We start from the raw sequence: 17162 nt of genomic DNA on the forward strand, positions 1-17162 counted from the left end.
CTCAGGGGGTCAGGGCAGTTCAGGGGTGTTGCAGCAGCCAGGAGAAGCCCAGAGGAGCAGCAAGCACGAACTCACTCTGTGCATGTCACTCTAGCTGGCCAAGCATTACATCTCCCAGTGCAACTAGCCAGTACGTGACTCGGCAGGCAGGCAGGGTCTTAAAGGAGACCCATCTACAAACTCAGTACAACTGCAGATCAGGAAAAAATTCCCCTCGCTTCCTCTCTCCTCCCTTTCTCCCAGCTGTTCCATTACATAAAAGAGGGGGAATGGCACACAGTATTGCATAAGCACCTTGCTAATGTCTTCAAGAACAGTGGTACAGTTCAGATTCTTTTCCCCTTTCAATGAGGCTACAAGGCAGCTGCAGCTCTTCCTCACAAGAGCTGCAGCTGTGAGCTCTTGTGCACAAGCACCTTTCCCTTAGTTTTACCCCTGACTTATCCAAGGGTCATGGAACATTCCATGATTTTTGGCTGAAAGCCTGCCCTCACTATATCTGCGAGATCACCTTATAGGCGAGTGTCTGGTAAAACAATCTCAGCACAAGAAACAATACACATCAGAGCCTAAAAAACATTCCAGTCTGGGAGATTTATATAAAAATTCTAGTCAATGACACTAAAAGCAAGATTGCTGAGAGAACAGTACAAACTCTGGCAACTAAAAGACAAGAATTAAGGCACCACAAGCATGTGACCTAATTGATAAGTTAAAGATCAATAAGTCACCGGCCCTGATGGCATCCACCCAAGAGTTATTAAGGAATTGAAGAATAAAGTTGCTGAGCTCTTGACTAAGATATGCAACTTGTCCCTCAAAACGGCCACAGTGCCAGAAGATTGGAGGATAGCAAATGTCACACCAGTCTTTAAAAAGGGAAAGAGGGGGGACCAGGGAAACTATAGGCCGGTCAGCCTAACATCTTATCTATGTAAGATGGTGGAATGCCTCATCAAAGATAGAATCTCAAATCACATAGACGAACAAGCCTTGCTGAGGAAGAATCAGCATGGCTTCTGTAAATGTAAGTCTTGCCTCACAAACCATTTAGAATTCTTTGAAAGGGTCAACATGCACGTGGATGAGGAAGAACCAATGGACATTATATATCTGGACTTTCAGAAGGCGTTTGACAAGGTCCCTCACCAAAGACTACTGAAAAAACTCCACAGTTTGTCTGTCCTGGGACCTGGACCTAGAGTTTGCCCAAAACTCTGTCCTGGGACTGGTGCTTTTCAACCTCTTCATAAATGACCTGGAGACAGGGTTGAGCAGTGAGGTGGCTAAGTTTGCAGATGACACCAAACTTTTCCGAGTGGTGAAGACCAGACTTCTGTAAGGCTTCTGTAAGGGTAAGTCTTGCCTCATGAACCTTATAGAATTCTTTGAAAAGGTCAGCAGGCATGTGGATGCGGGAGAACCTGTGGACAATATATATCTGGACTTTCACAAGGTGTTCGACACGGTCCCTCACCAAAGGCTACTAAAAAAAATCCACAGTCAGGGAATTAGAGGGCAGGTCCTCTCATGGACTGAGAACTGGTTGAAGACCAGGAAACAGAGAGTGGGTGTCAATGGGCAATTTTCACAATGGAGAGAGGTGAAAAGCGGTGTGCCCCAAGGATCTGTCCTGGGACCGGTGCTTTTCAACCACTTCATAAATGACCTGGAGACAGGGGTAAGCAGTGAGGTGGCAAAGTTTGCAGATGACACCAAACTTTTCCAAGTGGTGAAGACCAGACGTGACTGTGAGGAGCTCCAGAAGGATCTCTCCAAACTGGCAGAATGGGCAGCAAAATAGCAGGTGCGTTTCAATGTATGTAAGTGTAAAGTCATGCACATTGGGGCAAAAAATCAAAACTTCACATATAGGCTGATGGGTTCTGAGCTATCTGTGACAGATCAGGAGAGAGATCTTGGGGTGGTGGTGGACAGGTTGATGAAAGTGTCGACACAATGTGCGGCGGCAGTAAAGAAGGTCAATTCTATGCTTGGGATCATTAGAAAATGTATTGAGAACAAAACGGCTAATATTATAATGCCGTTGTACAAATCGATGGTAAGGCCACACCTGGAGTATTGTGTCCAGTTCTGGTCGCCACATCTCAAAAAGGACATAGTGGAAATGGAAAAGGTGCAAAAGACAGCAACCAAGATGATTACTGGGCTGGGGCACCTTCCTTATGAGGAAAGGCTACAGTGTTTGGGCCTCTTCAGCCTAGAAAAGAGACGCCTGAGGGGAGGACATGATTGAGACATACAAAATTATGCATGAGAAGGATAAAGTGGATAGAGAGATGCTCTTTACACTCTCACATAACACCAGAACCAGGGGACATCCACTAAAATTGAGTGTTGGAAGGGTTAGGACAAAGAAAATATTTATTTCCTCAGCGTGTGGTTGGTCTGTGGAACTCCTTGCCACAGGATGTGGTGACAGCATCTGGCATGGATGCCTTTAAAAGCGGATTGGACATGTTTCTGGAGGAAAAATCCATTATGGGTTACAAGCCATGATGTGTATGTGCAACCTCCTGATTTTAGAAGTAGGCTATGTCAGAATGCCAGATGCAAGGGAGGGCACCAGGATGCAGATCTCTTGTTGACTGGTGTGCTCCCTGGGGCATTTGGTAGGCCGCTGTGAGATACATGAAGCTGGACTAGATGGGCCTATGGCCTGATCCAGTGGGGCTGTTCTTATGTGGCCTCAGAAGGGAGCAACATACGAGTTGAGTTTTTTAATTGCCCTGTGCATAAATGGCACTGTACACACATCCTCAACTTGAAAAAGGAAGTTAAACAGGACTGGTGTTGCTCTGCATCCCAGAAATCTATCACTGAATGCAGGAATCAGGACCAGCCTAGCAATTAAACAAAGGAAACAACTACCCAGAGCATGATTCCCACATAGTAAGCAGCCCATCATTGGTTGCTTCCTTCTTCTGCCATCACTTCCCCAGGCCCACTGCACAGGTCCAAACCTTTCCAATCAATGCTTCATTCCCTGATATACTCTCTCATTTAAGTTTAGTTATCACTGAAGTGATAAATCTGTGCCCAGGCTGTACCTCTGCACTTGTGGGTTTGCCTGACTGGATGTAAAATATTTCCTACACAAGAAACCATCAGCCCAAACACAGGTTTCCCAGCTCACTGAAACTAAAGCCCCCTCTCTTTCAAGGTCTCTTGACTTGTTCTTCCCATCCCCCAACACTTAAGAAAAAGTGGAACTGTGACCAGTGGTTATACTTCAACCCTAAATTTGACATGGTTACACCTTTAGTGATAGCGTGAAAGGATCTGGTGTGGGGATCCTTCTGTACCAGCACCAGGAAGCTTGGCTAGCTGATACTTCAGAAATCTGATTTACAAGTGTGGTCACAATCCTCCCGCCCCCCCAGCCATGCATTCAAGTGGACCATAGAATGCGGCAGAAGTGGCCATTTTGACTATGAGGAAGACTCCCTCAAACTTGCCAGCATTACCATCCTCCTATTGACCAGCCTTCCTGCTTTTTCATTGGCAGTTTAATGCAATCTGTTCATATAGAGAAGATTGAGCTCTTTGTGCTATCAACATGATGTGCTCAAACTGAACAATTATTTGGGATGCTTGAGCAGACAGACAGACAGACAGACAGACAGACAGAGGACATGGAAATTTCCCTTTTAGTGGCTGCCAGGGCATTACTATTTAACAGTGCTTCCTTGGGAATTTAAATTTGGAATACAGACATCTTTATTCCAATTGTCAATTTTAAATAGTCCTTTCCAGTATATGATTTTGATTTCAAAGTGCTGTTTTACACTTTTAGCATAATGAGTATAAAAAGTTATATTTGAATTTTGGATTAAAAGGGACAGTGTTCCTTTTCAACTCCTGGAAAGCAGTACTAGCAGCAATGCAAACACCAGCAAATGGCAAACACAGAAAAGGGGGGAAACATTCTAGGCTCCCACCTCCTCATGCTCTCAGCTTGAACAGTGTATCAAATATTTATGCTTACTCCTGTTAGTATAAAACTGCTCTCATTGCATTTTCTCCCCAGAGTGGAATTGCATTGTAAGAGGAGTTGTTCTATACTTCAGAAGTTTGGGGGCCATTTGTGATCCATCCTTTAGCTAAAGAACTGGAGGCTGTAAGAAGAGAAGGAGAGGAAGGTCAAGGGAATCAATGCGCATCTCAAGTGCAGCAGCCTTGAAAGGAACAATTGAGAACACATTTTGCTCAGACAGTGGCAGCGCGGTGCTTGTTTGTCGGTCAAAAACGTTGTTTACAAATAAAATCTCAGGGGTTCTTGCAGATTTAATGCAGCTGAAAAGCTTCACAGACCCTGGGAAAGGAGGGAAGCATCAGTAAACTGAGGACCACTTAAGGGAGGGAGTACAGGTGGGGCCTATATATCTGCAGATCCTTATTGGCAGATCTGGTTCAACGTGAGAGACCCAGACCCGCGTTTGACCCAGACTTGGCCCAACCTGAGCCCTCTGGAGATGGCCTGAGCTATGCTCTGGTCGCCTCTGGAGGGCTTTCTGAAACCCACAAAGGTCATGCACAAAGCCTCTATGGGTTTCAGAATGACCATTTTGGTAAAAAAAAAAAAAAAGTTACTTCTTTGCCCTTATAAAGGCATTCGCTGAGGAAGCCCTCCAAGAGCTTCAGAAAGTCCTTCGGAGGTGACTGGAGCACAACATCAAGGGGCTGAAACCACGGATTTCATTATTCACGATTTTCAGTATCCACAATGAGTCTGAGAACAGATACCCCGCAGATAACCATGCCCCACCTGTATCTTCTAGAATTTGCTGAAGTGGTGACAGCTGCTACCTTTAAAGGAGATCGAAAAATTCATTGAAGTCTATCAGCAGTTGTTGGGCATAATGGCTAAGCAGAACTTCCATGTTTAGGAACAATATGCAGCTGAATACAAGCTGCTAGGGAACAAGCTATGGAAAATGGTTATTGCTGTCAAACCCTGCTTATAGGTTTCCTTGATACATTTGGTTGTCAATCATAGGAAATAGGATGCTGGGCTAAATGAACCTTTGGTCTGATTTAGCATGGATGATTTTATGTAACAACTAGAACAATCCAGGAATATTGTAATGTCAAGGGGTCCTGGAACATAATAGTTATTATATGCACATCCCTGTATTTGCATATATTCCTCATTTAGAAAGAAAGCATCCCTCTTGTCTGTGGATATTCTGTATTTCAGCATTTCTCAAACTTTGGGTCACAAGCCAATTTCAGGAGGGTCCCCATTCATTTCAATATTTTATTTTTAATATATTAGTTTTGATGCTACTATGATATGTGACTGCATTTGGGAAAATGTAACAGATCTGTACTTTGGACAGGCTACTAGGTATATGCTTTTAACAATGATAGTAAATGGGATTTACTTCAGGGTAAGAGTGGGCAGGATTTCAGCCTAGGATTGTTAAAAATTTTCCTGCTTGATGACATCACTTCCAGTGGGTTCTGACAGATTCTCACTCTAAAAAGTGGGTCACAGTGCTAAAAGTTTGAGAACTACTGCTGTATTTCAATGGTTCTCAAACTTTTTAGCATCAGGACTCACCTAAAAAAAGATTTCACTTTATCAGCCGCACAAGCCTCTGTGGCTATAATGGTGATTGGGCAGCAGTGACGCCCCCCCCCCCAGTAGCAGGTTGTTTGATGCACATAGCCTAATCTGCCTTGTCAGTTTCATGACCAACCAAAAATCTGGTCATGCCCCACAGACCCACAGTCTGAGAACCGCTACTGTATTTGATTTCTATCCCATACTTCCTCCAAGAAGTTCAGGGCAGCATACACTGCCTGATCCCACAGCTTTTTATCTTCACAGCCACCCTGAGTGATGGGCCAGTCCACTGTGCAATACCCTGATCCAAGGTCATCCAAGTGAGCAAGGCTATGGAGCCCGTACCAAATCTGCCTTCAACTCCATAACTCTGATTCCAACTGAACAGGCCTAAGGAGTTGGAAATCGGTATGAACTCCACAGCCCTGCAAGTGAGCTACCTGGCCAAGTGAAAGCCTGAACGTGACTCTTTTCTGGGCAACATTCTAACCACCACACTACAAAGTTATAAAAGGTACCATAAAATATTTGAACTTGACTAATACTCTCAGGCATCTGATTTCCATTAAGCAGGGATAAGAAGTTATCAAAGTAAGTGTGACATGTTGCATGACCTGGTAACTGTTGTTAAGACCACAAATGAGAAAACCAACAAAACCGAATTAGAATTTAGTGTCCACTGTTTTCAAAAGAATTTTGTAGATTTTTATGCCTTATGTTTTTATGCTTTAAAAACTACAATTTGCTTATAGGTTCACACAGTACAGTGCAAAAGTGGATTAAAAAATTTGATTGCTGATGGCCACAAAGACACATGTAGCACTTTAAGAGGGAAAAAAGGCAAGAGAGTGCCTCATGAATTTGCCTTACATAGAGTCCGACCATTGGCCCATGTAATCCAGTACTGTTGACAGCTCTCCAGTATCGAAGGAAGGCGACAGCCAGGACCAGTCGATCCATGAGGCAAAGTAAAACTGCCACCTCAGGCAGATGAGAGAAGCAGGGGCTGGCAAACCATCAGGTATGGGGGGGCAGCATTTGGCATGAGGTCTCAAGTGTCACTAGGTCTTGGGCCAACCTTGGCGAGAACACCATCAGTAGTCTACAAACATGTCTTTATTTTGGAATGATCAATGCTAATATTGCTTTTTGTACAAAATCTGTGTTCATTTGAATGTTCAGCACTGTTGACGGGAAACAATGTAGAAAAGTTTAAATCCGTGCATTAAAATAGAGCGCAAGAGTCTCTTAGAGAGAATGTTGTATGAAGAGTGGCAGTAGAGAGTGCAGCATCGCTCGCTCATGTGAAAGTCAGCAGTCTTACATGTTTTGATGGCTCTTCATCAGTCCTATGCTTCCCTTTTCTCCGTATTTTCTGAATTGGATTGAGGAAGCAGGCCATTTCCTTCACATGCTTCTCCCAGCTGGAGCCAAGAGTCTGAAATGTCATGAGTTCTCAAAACATCAGAGTAAAGCAAAAAGTCCTGCAAGCAAGTTGGTAATGCCAACTGGCGGATAAACTGGTCTGACCGTAAGCGCTGGCTTGTCAAAAGTGATCGGATCTCCAGGCGGCAAAGGTGAGACAAGGAAGGTATAAATTCTGTCAAGAGGAAGAAATAAAATTACCAGGAGCACAGTACTGTCTGAGCCATCACCCCCAAAGGCCAGAAGAGATATTCTTGCACCAAGAATGTGTGCTCCAAATCAATTGGAATATAAAAATTCTCCTTTTTGGACGAGACCAAGGAGCAACTAGTCTACTATCTTGTTTTTCCACAATGGCCAACCAGATGCCTCCAAGAAGCTCCAACAAAGGCAATACTGCACCTCTGCTATAGATCCCCCTCCCAAGCACTTGGCATTCAGTGGCATGAATTTCTCTATGAATTAACCCCCCACCTTTTTTTTTCCCCATTGAAGAGAAAAATTCACTTTAAAAATTTTGGCTACTTTGAATCTGAACTGGAATCAAACCTCCTAAACACAAAAAATAGTAACCAGTTTAAAATTAGCAGTTCAATAACAAGGAACACAGTTTCTCTTGTACAGATTAAGGTTTTCTTTGCTTTTCTTTTTTTAACGCAGTTTTCTGTATTTTGTTTAGAAAACCTATTAAACTGCTTATATTTTGATTTTTAACCTTATTAAACAGGCAGAAATGTAATTTTATTATAAAGTTAACACTGCAAACAAAAAAATTACATATTATTCTACAAGAAATATCTCTAAACTGCTTATCAAGCTGCTTTTTAAAGTTAGGTTCTGAGGAAAGGGGACAGACAAAATTGACCCAGAACTGAATTCCATTTTAACTTCCCTGGGAGGAAGAGGCAGCAAATTCCATAAACTGTGAACTGTGCAAACAAGTACTTTCATCCTGAATTTACTCATCAAGTGAGTTGCAACTTTCCTTTCAATATAAGTGAACCTGAATATAAGGCTCACTTTGTGAATTTCACACACAACATGGGTACTGAGGCTTCCAAAGGCTTTTTCCCCCCTGAAAAAGAAAAAAGTATCCACACACAAGACTGAAGTCAGTTCACCATGTTAACAAGCACAATTTTGCAACTCTAGATTTTTATTTTTTTTTTAAGAAAAGCAGTAAAGTGGAACAAGAGAAGTTTCACTCCCTCTCTCAGAACACTAGAACCAGAATTCATCCAAGGAAGCTGACAGGCAGGAGATTTTCCTCATACAGCACTCAATCAGTCTGTGAAATTTGTTGCCACTAGATATGGTAATGGCCACCAGCTTGGATAGCTTTAAACTATTTCTGCCCAATGTTGCTTATATACAACAGGGACCAAATGCACACACTTGTGGGACAGGTAAAAATGGGTTAAGCGGGGATGGGACAAAAGTCGGATCTGTCATTGGCTACTAGTCATGATGGCTTCGAGCCATGTCCATTTTCAGTGACAATATGCCTCCGAATTACCAGAAGAGCAGTAGTGGGCGTTTTCCCAGAGGCAGCTGGTGGACCACTACGAGTAACTGAATGCTGGACAAGCTGAATCTTGAGCTGATACAACAGGACATTTCTTATACTCTTATGATACAGATCTTCAAACAGGAAACGCAAAATTGTGAAAACATCTAGCAGGCAAACTAATAAAGACCATGAAGCGAGATTAATTAAGCAAATATTCAGGCTGTGCCATCTCAGTACATTTTCTGGCCTTGCACACACGAGAGAAGAGACACTGCCTGATCAGACAAGCCTAACCTTTCTATTATTAAAAGCTAGTATTTCATTCTCCTGAGTCTCTAGTTAGCAACTGATGATTGCATACTGTTTCTGCACTCTTTTGCCTCCCCAGTGGGTGGTCCAGAGCTTTACCATTGCCAGGAATAATTGGCTGACCTTTTCTCCAGGAGAGGATCAAGCAGAGCCACAGGATCATTTATAAAAAACACAACAGCACACTCATTTCAGGAGCCTAATTGGAAAAGCTAAGTTGCCTCTGCTCCTACACTCCACGCACTGCATATCAAACAGCTCTGTCCCACTGTTCTTTAGCTCAATACTGTTGACTCTGGCTGGTAAAGGATCTCTACAAGCTCAACTCCCGGCTTTGCTGCTAGAGATCATGTTTTTTAAACTGATGATGTCAGGGAATTACTTGGGACCTTCGACGTGCAAAGCAAGTGCTTTGAGCAACCACCAGGGTTCTTGTGGCAAAGGCAAGAGGTTACTGCTGGTTGTTCATGTACATGGCTTTTAATGTGTTTTTTTTAAAAGTTGTCGTTTTTTTGTAAGGGGTGTTTTTTATGTGAATGTAAGGTTTGTACTGCTTTGAATGCCCTTCAAGGAGAAAAAGCAGGGTATAAATTCAAGAGATAAATACTCAATATAGATTCAGATGAAACTGCTTTTATTTTGTGTTCCAGGCTGGGTTCCATCATACCACCTATGAAGGAGTCTTGCAAAAGTACCAACAGGAGTCCAGGATCAGAAACAAAATCACATGCAGATCATAGCTGAATACAAGGCACCCAAGAGCAGCAACCTAGGCTGCTAAGCAATGATTTGGAGCTAACGGTGAGTGAAAATATCTCTTTGAAAAGTGGTTGATCTTATGAAAATCTACCTTTGAAATAGGTTGATTTCATCATTGTGCTGTTTCTTTCATGAACTCAATAAAGCTTTCATTGGAGTGATTTGTAACTGGATTTTGGTTACTTGTGTATCATCTCAAAGAGCGATTTGCCAAGAAATAAATGGAGTGTTACAAAAGTGGATCAGTTGGCTGTTTGCTTACCAAAATGACTAGAGGGTACCCATGTAGACACTCCTCTGTGGTCCGAAAGGATCTGCTCCACATGCCAAGGAAGTCGCTTCCAGTTAGTGAACTCTAGCAGGAAGTTGAGGACATCGCTGCTCGCAGAGCAAATCCTAGGATTGAGCAGAACGCAGGCATTTTAGTGGAAGGGCAAGAAAAGGATCTGTAGGATTCATGCTTTCATTTCTTCTTCCTGGCAACAAGTTTATATCAAATGTATCACAAACACACCAAAGAGAAATCACTCAACACAATATTCTGTATTGGTTCATCCCATTATGTTCCACCAGCACTCTATTCATATGCTCCTCTCCAACACAGAATCACAAAAAAGACAAACAAGCACACAAATATACCAGTCCAGTAACACAATGAAAACTCATTGTGTTTCTTGTCCAAGATGTCAATTATGAACACTTTTCCTTTCTTCCGGCAGGACACACAAGTATATTAGATTTCTTATGGTCACAGGAAGTCTCCTTTCCATGCTAATTTTCTCTCAAGGTAAACTAAAGCAGCGTTAATCCAATGGTGTGTACACCTTATTGTATCTTGATAATAGAGTAGCATAGTGGTTGGAGCATGTGCTGAAAAGTCCATAGTACAGCCATTTTCAACAACTGTGCCATGGCACACTGGTGTGCCGTGGACGGTCTGCAGGTGTGCTATGGGAGTTTGGGGGAGGATCATTTGTTAATAGGGCCACTGGAGGACGTGAGCCCCTGTTGTCAGTGTGGTGTGCCTTGTCAATTGTCAAAAAACTGAGGGTGTGCCTTGACAATTTTAGTGCCTTGTCAGTGTGCCATGAGATGAAAAAGATTAAAAGTCACTGCCCTAGTTCAACCTCACCACAGGCATGATCTTCCTAAAGGCCTTAGGGATGGACCTCAACAAGTGGGAAACCCTGGCCTCTGAGCGGCCTGCTTGGAGGCAGGCTGTGCAGCATGGCCTTTCCCAGTTTGAAGAGACACTTTGCCAGCAGTCTGAGGCAAAGAGGCAAAGAAGGAAGGCCCATAGCCAGGGAGACAGACCAGGGACAGACTGCACTTGCTCCCGGTGTGGAAGGGATTGTCACTCCCAGATTGGCCTTTTCAGTCACACTAGATGCTGTGCCAGAACCACCTTGTGGTTGTAGTGCTTGTCTAAACTCTGTAGTCAGGGATGCTTGTCTAAACTCTGTAGTGCTTGTCTAAACTCTGAAGTCAGGGATGCCCTGAGAAGGGCCTCAGAAGATTATCTCAAGGGACAGGGAGACTCCTATCTGGAGAAGGTTCTCCAGTTTGCATTTGGCACTCATAAGGAGGGGGATCCGAAGATAACTGGCTCAGCCTGACAAGACTCAGTAACCCCAAACTTCTAAGGGGAAGAGGAGTCATTAACTTCCCAATTGCTACTCACTGCTCCTTCCCTACTCAACCCTGGTAAACTGGTGCATCATAACCATAGAACGTATCCAGACTGAGAAACACAAGACACATGAACCAGGGCTGTAGTTATAAAAAGTAATCAGTACCATGGCTATATGGATTCTCTTGTCTGCTGGAACTCATTCCTCAACCTACACCGCCATCCAGACTCAATTCAAAATGCTACCGTTTCCCCGAAAATAAGACACTGTCTTATATATTTTTTTGGCTCAAAAAAACACACTAGGTCTTATTTTCAGGGTAGGTCTTTTTTTTTTTTTAAATGTACAACAATTCACAGGCATTCATGTACAAAAGTCTACATTTATTCATGTACAAAAATATACCATACAAAAATATCCCCTCAGCGCCCAGGAGGATACCTGCCTGCCTGCCTACTCAGAAGTCAGTCCCTTTATAGTTAATGGGACTTACTCCCTGGAAGGTGTGGAGAGGGTGTCCCCTAAGCGCCCAGGAAGATCCTTGCCTGCCTGTCTACTCAGAAGTCAGTCCCTTTATAGTTAATGGGACTTACTCCCTGGAAAGTGTGGAGAGCCTCAGAGCCGGGTAGGCAGGTTTGCCTCTTGCTGCTTCCCGCCTCAGCTCCTCCTCAGCATCCTCTGCCCAAGGCAGCACAGCAGGCGCTTTCTAGGTGGCGCGTGCGTGGGAGTGCAGCTTTCCTGGTCATGTTGTCCACCTGCCCCCGCCCGAGGACCCTGTCCACAGCCCCCCCCCCCCCCCGTCCTGGCCCTGATCACAACTTGGTCTTATTTTCAGGGAAACACGGTAGTATTGACCTTTTTATAGTATGGTCTGAGACCAAGTTACTTTAACCACCATCTTTTCTTGTATAAACATGCCTAAATCTCCATGTTTGTCAGAGACTCTGCCCCATATCCCCTGTTGTTGGACGTGAACATGAGGGAAAGGATCTTTTCTGTTATAAAACCCAAAAATCTGGAACTTTCCTGAAGGAGACTCACTTGTTCTCATCTTGATTTGTCTTCAGGTAGATAGGGGAGATAGTTTTGTTTCAAACAGCTTTTGACTCCTTTTACTGAGGTGTTTTAACTGCTATGCTGTGTTGCCTGTCTGATTTTGTGGTTTTATATTAAATTTGCTGATATTTTAAATGTAGTCAGCTTATCTTTTGGATAAAAGAGTAGGGTCAAAACCATTTAGAAATCAATAAATCTCAATTACCCAATGACCTGAGCAGGCACCTTCAGGCTTGGGGCCAATGAGATTTTCTTTGGTTTGATGAACTTCGCAAAGCTTTTGGGGAGGGGGTTCCTTCTCCAGTACTAAATTACACTTAGAAAGCAGACTGCCAGTTGGAAACCCTAAGCTCATTAAAGTGCCATAATTAAGGGCTTTACTTCATCTGCCTTAAGGAATCCGTGATTTGCCTTCAAGTGAGAAACTCTGCTAGGGACTGAAGCGGTTAAAAGAAACTCTTCCATGCATGCTGAATCCTGTGACCTTTAATGGCATTTGGCTGCAGAATAAGGCTCCTTTTATTATTTTAAACTGACTGCAAGTCTATCGTGTTCAACAAGAAGATGTTTCCTGCCCTTTCGAGGCTCAGAGAAGTTGTTATGTGCCACCCTCTCCATTTCTGACAGAAGGTGGGCTACACACTGCCAGCCCACTCTTGCTGTCTGGAAGTTTAGAAAAGTAGCATATGGCAGCTTTCCCCTTTCACTCAATGGAGTCAGACCTCCTGCCTTCAGTGACGAGCCAGCACAGCTGGAATTAGAAATAACACAATACTATGAAAAGATCAGCACCGTGATCTTTCTGTAAGCATGTTCCATTGTCATTTTCTCCCAACTTCATTGTCAGGCAATAATTGTTTGTTTCTGTTACAAGCCTGCTTGTTTCAAAGACTTGAGGTTAAAGCAGACCTCATGCTCCCAAAACCATGGTTAAGGGGTTGGGGTGTGAAGTCATATGCTCTCTGTCCCTGCACTCCCATCCTCTCTCCTGTATAAATTCTCCTGCAGGGTTTAACCACGCTAACTAGAGTTTGCTATGAATCAAGCCTAATGCAGATTTCATTTTCCTCAATCTTTTAAACCACGGTCAGGAATTGGCTTCTTTTCACTCTTCCCGACAAATCCCTCCCTTTTCTAGCATTAATCACGACACAGTATTACATCTACACTGAGATGAATGTCCACCACAATTAACTTTAAAACCAGGGATTGAAAATGATTTGCAAATAGTGGTGCAACAGTGATTAATACCAAAAAGGAATGGGGGGACAACCCACATAAGGGAGCATACAACCCTAATTCATACCACAGGTTAGCATTCCAGCTAACACTGTTCTGCAAACCACGAAAGGGTGCTTGCAAAGGGTTTTCTAAAAAAAGTTTCAAAAACTGTTCATGACCCACCAAAAATCGGCTCATGACCCACTGGTGGGGTCCAGACCAACAGTTTGGGAAACACTGTTCTAGTCAATTTCACACAGACCATTGGATTATACAAGCTTTATACACTACAGGCGCTTATACCACATTCAGTCACAAGATGGGAATTAAACTTCCTATAACAGAATCAAAAGACAAGGGATTTGAGAATACAATCTGGAACAGGCCTGAGCAGAGGGAGGGGCCACCACAAGATCAGGAAGGAAACTGAAAAGATGAAGATAAAGATGAAGACCTCTAAATGTAGTGAAACTGCTGTGCAACAGTAGGGGAAGTAGATTTGGGCTGTTAAAAACTTTGTACCCTTGGCTTTGACACCCCCTCAGGTTTAGTACCTGGGATCCTTCCGTCCCCCCCTTAGATAAACTAGTGCCTCCCCAGGTATTTTTCCCCCCACGCAGAGCCTCTTGTTCCCTTCCCCAAAACACTATGAGAAACTAACTTCTCTCTCCTTTATAAATATTCGACCTTGTGGTTTCCTTGCAGATAATCACCTTTTTAAAAAGTGCTGACAAAATTACCCATGCTGAAAAGCTGCATTCCTTCAGAGACGGGAAAAGAAAAACCAAAACACACACACTATAATTTTTTTGTCTCTTTCCTTACTTTGGCACATTTCCCAGAGTTGAAGAGGAGCACAGGTTAATGTACGGTTCTGCTCATCTCAAACCTCTCACCTGAGAAGCCTGAAAGCCCTTGCAGCACCTTCTAATGCTAAGTACTGAACTGCGAGTGAAAAACTTTAAGAAAGCCTTCATCATCACTGGCAGGTAACAAGAAAAGCAAGCAGAATTCAGGTCAGACCATCCACAAAATAAATAATGGGCACTCATATATGTGCTTGAGTATATAGAAATATGGGTGTACATATACATAGGCATGCATCTTCCTTACCATGCTTCACAAAGGAGGTTTGATGGATCGAATTCAGCCAACAGGAGAGACGGCAGCCACTCTTTGTACCTGCCTCTGACTTTCATTGCAGAATTTGAGAAGGCGAGCATGTGCTGGCTGCAAGGAAGCCTGCAGCCTCGCTTCAAGAAGTACTGAAATTCTGAGAAGCGCTCATGGTGCAGGCAGAGGCCTAAATCCGTTTCAAGGAGAGTGATCCCGTACTTCACAAGAACATGGATTAATCGACGTCTGCAATAGCATACAAACACAAATCTGTTAACGGAGTGCAGTGGTTTTCAAAACTTTCAGCCGGTGTGCCATGGCATATTGGTGAGCTGTGGAATGATTCACAGGTGTGCTGTGGAAGTTTGGGGGAGGATCATTTGTTAGTAGGGCCATTGGGGATATGAGCCCCCCTGCCAGCAATGTGATGTGCTGTGTCAATTTTCAAAAAACCAATAGCATGCCTTGACAATTCTAGCACCTTGACAGTGTCCCACGAGATGAAAGAGATTGAAAATCACAGTTCTAGAACAATTTGGCCTGTTCATGCACCACAAGTAATGGCACAGTTTAAGAATTAGTTATTTTCAACCTCAGGGGGAAGCTCCTGGGGGGGGAGGGGGGAGGTGGAGAGAAGACACCTGGAAGTAGGTACAGAGTTTAACAGAAGAGCAGCAGAAAGAACGAGAAGTATCTGCCTCCCATCAGAACTGCAGCCACCAAAAGTGCTCCACTGATCATGGACAATGGAAAGTAGCAATGAGCATACAGGCTAGAGCAGATTTTCCATCTCCAGCTCCCTTCAGGTCCTAGGCTCACTCTGCATTGGGGAGATGACCCAGGCAATTGATGCGATCACGCTTAGATGTTTATGGCCAATTCATAGCTCCTTGGTATACTGAGAAGTTGAGAGCAATGAAGTGGTTAGGCTCACAGCTAGAGCATAAGTGGCAAAAAAATTGCAGCAAACCCAAGGAAACTCAGGCTGCAACCCTCATTAGGAATTACTCTATAGGCACCGATTGCAACCAAGAGGCATTTCTCTCTGCCACTATCACATCTGCACAATGTTGGTCAGTAGAGCTGTTTTCAAGTGGTGAAGGGTTTATTGCATTCAGACCAGGAAGATCAAATCCCACTGTGAGCAATTTGCATTACACTTTGAAGATAAAATCAAACTGCTATGCTCCAAACCAGACACTATCGTTCTAAAAGAATTTCAACTGGACACAGCCAGTGTACCGTCTAGTCCAGCTGTTATGGATACCGTTCAGGTTGTTCAGCTTGAGGATGCAGAGAGGCTATTTGGAAGCGTATAGCCTACCGTTTGCGCTCTAGACTAGAGCATGCATGCTACAAAGAACTGCCCTTGAAGATAGAAGGAAAACTTTAACTGATGGAAAGTGAGGCCACTAAGCTGATGACCAATGTGAGACAATGTGAGCATATCACACCAATGTGTTACCATCTGCACTGGTTAACAGTTCCTTTCCAAGCCCAATTCAAAGTGTTAGCTATTATCGAAGACCTGCACAGTCCAGGACCAAGATTCCTAAAGAACTGCCTGCATCAATATGGACTTGCCCAGACCCTAAAATCATCAACTTGGGTCCTGCTCTCTGGATCAAAACCAAGATGATGATTTTAGGGTCTGGGCCAGACCATATCTATGCAGGCAGTTCTTCAGGAAGCTTGGTTCTGGACTGTGCAGGGCTTTAAAGATAATAACCAGTACTTTGAATTGGGCTTGGAAAGGAACTGATTTATTTTACTATGTAAATGGCTTTGTGAATTACTCTTGTTGTAAGGCAGTAAGTATTCTTAAGCATTATTATCATCATCGCCTCCCCACACTGACAAATTTCCTTTTCCACTCAGTTTTCACATTCACCGCAGACACTCGCCCATAAGCCGACCTCACAGATAAGCAGAGGGCAGGTTTTGAGCCAAAAGTCATGAAATTTCTATGACCCTCAGATAAGTCGGGGGTTAAACTTAGGGGAGTGTCCGAGTATAGTTTTGTCTCATTTTACCTGGGGCCAGATCCCAAAAAATAACCTACCAGTAATTGTTACCTAAGAACTATACAGTCTCTATTAAAAACACAGTATACAGACATAGTATATATAGTATGTATACCCAGCATAGCAAAAACTGTTTTTAATACATTTTCTAATTTATTAAAAACTATTATCTATCTCATAGATCAGGTGTCTCCAGACTTTTTGGCAGAAGGGCCACATCATTACAGATATTCTTCTTTGATAAAAACACATGGGAGTGAAAGAAACTAGAAAGAACACCTCTTGCCCAGGGAAGAACACTGCACAGTGGGGAGATTTAGCTGCACATGGGGTTTCATTTCATCAAGCAGGGAGTCAAATCCAGACCGGGGGGGGGGAAGGGGAGTGAAAGAAACTGGAAAGCAGCACCCAATTTACTCAGATGTAGACCCTCTTCAGGAGGAGGGGCAGCGGTGCCTCCTGGGTCTTGTGTGGGGTTGTGGGATTCCTGGCAGCCTTGCCTTCCACCCGTCCGGTCC

At 43.5% G+C, this 17162-nt stretch overlaps 1 protein-coding gene across 3 annotated transcripts in view; it reads right to left on the minus strand.

Moving 5' to 3' along the window:
- Nucleotides 1-6564: 6564 nt before the first annotated feature.
- ASB3 (ankyrin repeat and SOCS box containing 3) overlaps nucleotides 6565-17162 on the minus strand; it is a 58720-nt gene continuing 48122 nt past the window's right edge. For all 3 annotated transcript variants that reach the window (XM_066611915.1, XM_066611913.1, XM_066611914.1), the window contains 3 exons: nucleotides 14618-14866; nucleotides 9859-9992; nucleotides 6565-7193 (listed from right to left, as the gene is read on the minus strand). In XM_066611915.1, the coding sequence (XP_066468012.1) occupies nucleotides 6943-7193; nucleotides 9859-9992; nucleotides 14618-14866 (634 nt within the window). In that variant the 3' untranslated portion in view covers nucleotides 6565-6942. The remainder of the gene's footprint in view (nucleotides 7194-9858; nucleotides 9993-14617; nucleotides 14867-17162) is intronic.

Source organism: Tiliqua scincoides, chromosome 1, assembly GCF_035046505.1.
Source record: "Tiliqua scincoides isolate rTilSci1 chromosome 1, rTilSci1.hap2, whole genome shotgun sequence".
NCBI lineage: Eukaryota > Metazoa > Chordata > Lepidosauria > Squamata > Scincidae > Tiliqua > Tiliqua scincoides.